Source organism: Pieris brassicae, chromosome 1, assembly GCF_905147105.1.
Source record: "Pieris brassicae chromosome 1, ilPieBrab1.1, whole genome shotgun sequence".
Classification (NCBI taxonomy): Eukaryota; Metazoa; Arthropoda; class Insecta; order Lepidoptera; family Pieridae; genus Pieris; species Pieris brassicae.
This window is the reverse complement of record NC_059665.1, coordinates 16,685,418-16,693,069: the sequence shown is the minus strand read 5'-3', so window position 1 is coordinate 16,693,069 and position 7,652 is coordinate 16,685,418. Positions and strand designations below refer to the sequence as shown.

At 30.9% G+C, this 7,652-nt stretch overlaps 1 protein-coding gene and 2 non-coding genes across 4 annotated transcripts; all 3 read right to left on the bottom strand.

Annotated features, from left to right (window-relative positions):
- Positions 1 to 227: 227 nt before the first annotated feature.
- Positions 228 to 346, bottom strand: LOC123716622. The gene has a single exon (XR_006754583.1). It is a non-coding gene; the product is annotated as a 5S ribosomal RNA (ribosomal RNA).
- A 938-nt stretch (positions 347 to 1,284) lies between these two features.
- On the bottom strand, positions 1,285 to 1,403 carry LOC123716677. The gene has a single exon (XR_006754595.1). It is a non-coding gene; the product is annotated as a 5S ribosomal RNA (ribosomal RNA).
- A 3,767-nt stretch (positions 1,404 to 5,170) lies between these two features.
- LOC123712523 (MICOS complex subunit Mic10-like) lies at positions 5,171 to 7,408 on the bottom strand. Of its 2 annotated transcripts, none has more exons than XM_045665659.1 (3): positions 7,266 to 7,408; positions 6,639 to 6,807; positions 5,171 to 5,319 (listed from the first exon to the last, which is right to left on the bottom strand). In XM_045665659.1, the coding sequence occupies exons 1-3, from the start codon at positions 7,336 to 7,338 to the stop codon at positions 5,307 to 5,309; spliced, it is 255 nt and encodes an 84-aa protein (XP_045521615.1). In that variant the 5' UTR covers positions 7,339 to 7,408; the 3' UTR covers positions 5,171 to 5,306. The 2 variants fall into 2 exon arrangements, with proteins under 2 accessions (XP_045521615.1, XP_045521624.1); XM_045665668.1 differs by having other exon boundaries at positions 6,639 to 6,801.
- Positions 7,409 to 7,652: the final 244 nt, after the last annotated feature.

The window sequence follows — 7,652 nt, the reverse complement described above, 5'->3', positions numbered from 1 at the left end:
AGTTCCAGCCGGACGAGTCAAATAAACAGTCAACATAAAAGCTTTAATTAAAATGGAACCCGCTGCCAATAAAATCTGTCGCAGCCAGGGTTAATACGCAAAACCGCACATTTTGTACGCAACTTTGTACTCTGCGAAACTGATTGAAAAATTAAATTAACGCGTTTGAATTGTTGTACAAAGCATATGTTCACAAACAAGTTTTGCATGTTATTTAAAATGCAAAAAGCCAACATCACGTGGTGTTCCCAGGCGGTCACCCATCCAAGTACTGACCACGCCCGACGTTGCTTAACTTCGGTGTTCGGACGAGAACCGGTGTATTCAACGTGGTATGGACGTTGGCGATATATAATATGAAGTAAAACATCATATATGTGTAGTCATACATATATTATTAGTTTTCTACCATAATATCTTAGGTTAACATTGACTTTAAAAAATCGGAAGGAATAGGCTTTACATTCACCTTGCAACACTTATTTTTATATATTTGCAAGTTGTACCACAAATTGTAGACGTTTTACTAGTTATACAGAAAAATGCTAAAGATCCAGAATATAAAGCTGAAACCATCGTTGCTGCTAAAACTATTAACACTGACAAAAAGAGAGCCTTCTTAAATGCGAAGGCGCCCCTAGAATTTGTTATTTATTCGCTATATGCTATTTTTTGATACAGAAAACTTCAAACTAAACAATATACAAGTCCATTACCACATATAACATTTTTAAAAGTCATATTTTCTTCTTTTGGTTAGGGACACAAATGAGCAGGCACTTTGAATAAAGTGCTAACCGCCGCCCATGGAGACCTTGCGACGGCGGAGGATTACGGGTATGTTGCCGGCCTTTGAGGGAATAACACCTTCTTTTCTTAAAGGCCCCTACATCGTATAAAATTTAAACTTATAAGTCTTCGATGCTATCATGCATAGGTATATTAAACTAATTTGTCAATTTGCAGTCAATTGATGATTGTAAAGTATTCTTATGTAAAAATCTTATCTTACAAATAAGTTATTAAAATGCACAATTTAAAATGGTTTACTATTTAAAATATCAGTCGATTAATAAAAATATATATTTAATTCCGGCTTTAAAAATTTATTGATTCTTATTGCTTTCATAGTTACCAGAAAAAAATCACCTAGAAACGTGATAATTAAATAGGTGTACAAAATTGTGCATTGTTTTTAACTACTACAAAAATTCCAATATTTTATACAACACAAAAATTTTATAAATAGACTAAGTTACCTAAATTAATTTTTAAAAGCAAAAAAGCCAACATCACGTGGTGTTCCCAGGCGGTCACCCATCCAAGTACTGACCACGCCCGACGTTGCTTAACTTCGGTGATCAGACGAGAACCGGTGTATTCAACGTGGTATGGACGTTGGCAAGCGTTGTTGTTAAAATAATAATTTGATGGAAGTTTACTGAATTTATTAAATCCATACATAAAGCCAGAAAAAAGTAGTTAAACTCATTTTATAATATGTAAACTTATTTTTTAAATGATATGATGTAACTGTTATAAATAATACATCTGATATGAACAAGGTTAAATCACATTCTTTACATGACCAAATTTGCGTAAAGTACAAAAATAAAATTCAATGTTCATCATGACCTGACTACTTTTGGTATGAAAAACTATTCCAGGTGTGAAATGTATCTTTCACACCTGTAATAGTTCTCAATGTTTCACTGATTATTTCGATTCGTTTGAATTTAAACGTTAGTAGTGGTAACTGTTTGTTAAACCTAGATTTTAATATCCTAGGTAATATAGGAGCGTCGGAAAAGATTTTCATTACGCTCACGTGACATGACATTTTTGCTTTAAATAATATTGCAATAACTTTAAATGGTATGTTATATTTTTCAGTACATTTTCTCTAACTAGCATAGCTTTTTTGAGCAGTGCTGGCCTAGTGGCTTCAGCGTGCGACTCTCGACACCAATGGTGTACCATTCTACGTGAGCATTTAGCATTCGCTCGAACAGTGAATCGTAACACGCGAAAACATCGCGAGGAAACCAACATGCCTTACACCCAAAAAGTCGATGGAGTGTGTCAGGTACAGGAGGCTGATCGCCTACTTGCCTAAGACAGGTTGTAGCGCCATTGATTTATTTATTTTTATTGATTCTTCTATCGACGCAATTTGGTCTTTCCTTTGTATTATTAATGGTGTACCTGAATATTGTACGACAATTAAATATTTGTTTAAAAAGTTGTCGTATTTTTATTGGGATTAAGTTTTGAATATTGTTAGCCTGACTTTAGCACTTCTCAGATGACTCACACATACGGCATGCTTGGATTACTAACATTATTATTTATCGGTCTACGATAAAGTCCGTGACCAATATTTTGATTAAATATAAATATAAATATCAAGGTCTAATTTAAAATAATAAAACTTTATTTAGATTAAAATTACATAATGTATATTTTTTAGAACCTATAAATTATTTTGTCTGAATATGGCAGTTGTCAATTACACGTAACATACTTTTATAGGTTATTTGAATAATCTGTGATAATGTATGATAAAAGCATAATGGCTTAGATTTCCATCAGCTAATATGTGAATAGCGTGGTAAGTTTTATTGGCGATCGTTAACCGGAAACCATAAAGATCATAAAACAGCGAAACAGGTTTCATCAAGTGTGGGCAATTGGCTATTTGAGTTTTAAACACTCTCGATATAAAAACAAGAAGAAATCAAAAATTATGAGTAAATACGGAAAATATGTCCTTGTCCTAGTTGTGTCATAAACTCGCAAATTTTCCAATTATTAACTAAGGCTTTTGCGTATGTATTGTTCGTAGTTGACACGACGGAACAGATCTAACAAGGAATATTGAAAAAAAAATAATGTGTGCGTGTACTAGTGTACTCACGTAACAAGTGAACCTTCTTTATGACCTTCTTTTTCGAAAAAATATCTACTATATACAACTTTACAAAAATTGGTTAATCAAAGTTAAATGAGATAAAGTTTAACAAAAGGCTTTTATTATCATAGACATGAAAACAATACAATTATTTCATTTTACCTTATTACTACAAAGATTATTACAGAATTTCATTAATTGTAATAGAATTATTAATATCATTGCTATCGTTATTATATTTTTTTGTTATTAATGGCTGCGAATCTCTTCGAATGAACCGTGGTAGGGACAAGAAAAAGATGGCGCGCACAATGTGACGCGTAACAGAAAAATGTGATGATAATTTTTTTCCAACGCCGATAAAGCAGTTTCACTTCAAAAATATTATTAAACAAGTGCTATATGCGCAAGCTTCCATGCAGCAGTATAATCCAACAGAAAGTTTATAAAATTTTAAAAGCTATTACTGCCTTATTCAATTAAAGCAGATACCGATATAAAAAATCTATAATAAACAAAACTATATTCTAGCATTTTCCAGCCATTAAGCAAAGTACGGGAAATGCGTGTGCCACTTTTCTATCACGTTTTGATTGGTCGCTATTATATAAATTGACTTCGATGAACTTTCATTGTTTTTGCAGCTCTGTTAAAAGCAGTGGTTTGAGCTTTTAGTAACAAGAAATCCTTTATTTAAAAAAAATTCTTTGATATCGACAATAATTTAGATTTAATTGATATAGTCTAGGTACCATTATGAATGAACTCATTTTTCGAATGTAGTACCGATTTTGTGAGCTAAAATAAATTTGCATGACGATGAGAGAAGAATGAAGATATGTTAGGAATTTAATGCATTTAATTTTCATTACAATATTAAGTGGCGAAAATAATTCAAATTATACATTAAATTCTTCATTTCTTCCATAGTATTGTCTTCTATTAAAATAACTTTTACACATTTAAAGAAAACACTTTTTCAACGGATTGAAGTTATGTATTATTATACACTTATAATTATTTTATATAATTTATGTTCGAAATACATAATTCAATTTAATAATTTTTGTTGAGGGTGATCCCAAATATTTTTTCTCGGCCGACAGTCACATTTATTAGGTGAGTCATTGTTGAGATTTACTCGGGTTACATTAGACACGTTTTTATTTTCATGTATACTTTTTGTTAATTATAATTGATAATAGTTACATCCACTGTTTAGAATTTTATAGTGAGTGTTTAGTTTGTTTTTGAGAACTATCGTGAGGCAAAATTAATAGAATTCTCCAAATCCTTACGGCTGATAATATTGTGTGCCTTTCTTCCTGGTCAGAAGATATTGTAACGAGGTATGTACTCAGGACTTATTAATTTAAATTTTAAATAAAATTTACTTACCTCAGCCAATTAGTAAAAAATTTAAAAGTTTACATTTAATTTTGGAGTTGTATTGTACCATTAAGATATTATGTTTACCTTCAATTGTTTATCTACAATTATTGTAACTGATGACATACCTAGTAGGGCTAGGTCTAGTGACATAGATGAATTTATTTGAAATGTTATGTAAAAAAATAAATTTGATTCAAACATAGATTATATTACCATACTGCATTTTAATCAAAAAAATGTATAGAAACAAATACAGTCGATAGTATTGTATTTAATCACAATAAATTTCATATAAGCATTTTTTAATTCTTTCCCGCAATTTCATAGCTTAAGTTGCATCAGCAAATGATTTCACTGAACTGATGACTCACTATGACTCGTGACTCATGCTATCCAGAGTACGTAATTATGATAGTTACAGTCTCGTTACCTTAGCATGGTGTCAAGTGCCCTCAAAGTGAAGTCGGGAAGCTTTTTGTTGATTTCAAAGGATGTTTAGAGACACAGTTTAATATGAGATACGTGATCAGCCATTTTTTGGTTGTGTTATTTGTGTACAGTGATATAGGTATTTGACGCTAATCAAATTTGAATTTAGAAAATTAACCAAAGTTTTCGAAGGATAATTTTGTTGTATGCTGCTGATCTAAAAAAATAAACCTATATCTCCCCTGCAAAGAACAAAAATATTTCAATGTGTGTAATTTATAATTATTATTGGAGAATATTGTGCATTCCAACTGATTCGCTGGAAATCGATTCCAATATCGAGCTTAACATACTTAGATTGGCTATGTTTTTATTGTGGTCCTTTGACTTACGATCAAATAATATATTTATTGTTTGAATGTAATAAAAGTAAAGAAATGTAATGATTTGATTTAAATTAATATATTTACATTCAGAAAAATAACTTAATATTTGGAAAGATTCATAGTTATAATGTAAAAATTTTGACGGGGTATTCAGGTCATCGTCACTTGTAAATTAGTTCATATGTGTCTTATGGTTTCTTCCTGAAAACAAAGAAGAGAACAGTCTTAATCTTTTTTAATATTCTGAAATGCCAAAATCTACTTATAATAAAACTAACTTTTTTGTTTGTATGACTTCATAATGAAATCCTTATTTTATATACTTACATTTATTGAGACACTATAAAATACTGTAATAAAAGTTATGATAACACATCCATAAAAAACATTCAACGCAGTTTTATATCCAATATCAAAAATATTGACATACGAAAATTCAATAGCTCTTAATTTCGAACGGTTTTAAAAACTAGCGGCTATACAAAAAAAACTGTATCGATGACATCCCATTCTTCGCCTCTAGCGTATACAAGCCAGGCGCAAATAAAGGCAATCCGAACGAAATATAATTGAGGTTAAAAAAACCGTCGAAAAGTTCAAAGCAAACCGTCTATGACTCACAAACGATCGAAATGAAAACGTTGAAATTGAAACAAGTGACCCAACTAAACGTAAAAACTGTTAAGCTATTCTGAGCTCTTACACAATGGATTACTTAACAAAATAGAATACACGATAAAAGCGCTGTAGGTGGCAAGGCGGTAAGTTTGCAAACAGCAAAGTGATTTCACATAATAGAAAGGGCAGAAACAAAAGACGTTATTTGAATAGGTGAGGATGTAACTGACCTTTATGCAGACAAAGGTGCAAGGAAACAACCCGCTGTGTTTATGAAAAGAACTAACATCTTCACCATTGACCAAGCGGTGGCACGATAAATGACTAAAATAGTACTTTGCAATACTGTCTATATTGTTATAGTTAATCACAGATTTTAAATGAGAAAATATAGGACGATTGGTTACATTTTGGGCTTTATTAGGGGGTCTTTTTCAAATAATATTTGTTGTAATAATGTTTAGAAAACGTTGTTTACGCTTTATTAGTTTCATCGGTTTCTCAATACTTCATTTTTTTTATCAAGTATTGTTGAAAAAAATTACTCTTGAAATTGATAACCTCCTACTCAATTCTGTTAAAAATGGCAACCCTGATAAATCTTGGTCTCCTATTGCGTACAGTTGCAAATGATTTATAACCGTTTAAAATGGAACTCACCAGAAAAGAACAAAAAAGTTTTAGTAGTCCTTTTTAAGGAACATTATCGGTTTCAACCATATTGTTTGGCAAATAATAGCATGTGCTGCTGAGTTTGCCCATTAACGACGGTAACTAAGTTAAATTAAGCCATGACGAAGCTTTATGAATAGAAATTGACAAACACGAAGACAAGAAGCCGATTACTTACAAAATTTTGTTTATGTTTTCGGATTTTTTTTATATAAAAATATTGTACTTACTTGATTACACAAGCCTTTGGATCCATTGAAAGAAGGAAATTGTTTAAGCTGTTTTCGCAATTTTTATAAGCCATCCCCACGCCGAGTCCACCTCCTATATACATTGGCCATTTCTTATAGCCATGAAGGAAGAAACTGCCCATCATACTACCAATTAGGAGGCCTGCAACTGTTAAAACAAAGTTAGATTACATAGATTAGGTTATATTGTACAGCATAGTGTTTATCATAATTTTTATGTGAGAATAGAACTTTAACCTATTTAAAAGCCTATTTATGCTAATATAAGGTTTATTTATTCCAATTTATTTTTACCATAAACAAATAGAGCATTTTTTTAATTTAAAAAAAAAAAACAATAAAATTCATTAACAGTTCTATAACTATAAAAATACTTGTAAAATTATTTAAGAATTTATACTAATTTCTTCAAAACATTATTCTTACTGCTTATGACTATATTTTTAAGGAATTATCCAATGCAGACTGCATTATTGCTAAATGAAAAAATATTAATAAATAACTATTAAATGTTAATTATCTTCATGTGCAAAATCTAGACAAGTCTGGTTGCGTCTGTGTAGCGCATACATTTATATTATCACTACAAGATCTTAAAAATCTTACCGGTTTTAACACCCAAATCGAGGAAACAAGAGGAATATCTCTCTTCGAAGTCTCTTGTATCTGGTTTTGGCATTCCTCACCGTTTAATATATTGAAATTATTCATTAAATTACATTTGATATGTGCTTTTTGTATATTTTCGAAAAGTTTATATTTTATGACATTGATGTGACATCTATTTTATTTCAGCCAGCCTGGTTCATAGATAATATCTGACTCCATACCTCTGGTGCTTTAGAATTGATTTTAGCCCATCGCCTTGGGTTAAATCCCTGCTAACTTAATTGTTTTAGATTAAATTCATCATAGGCTTTTCACATGAAAATATCAGTGAAAAATTTGTCACACACTGCATTATACATGCTCTGTTTGGTGTACTATGCAGTA

What these genes read in the sequence shown, in the direction of transcription:
- LOC123712523 (XM_045665659.1), bottom strand. Translation starts at nt 7,338, where the DNA reads ATGCCAAAACCAGATACAAGAGACTTCGAAGAGAGATATTCCTCTTGT. An exon ending in CGATTTGGGTGTTAAAACCG is followed by an intron (nt 6,808 to 7,265) that starts GTAAGATTTTTA and finishes TTGTTTTAACAG; the next exon opens with TTGCAGGCCTCCTAATTGGT.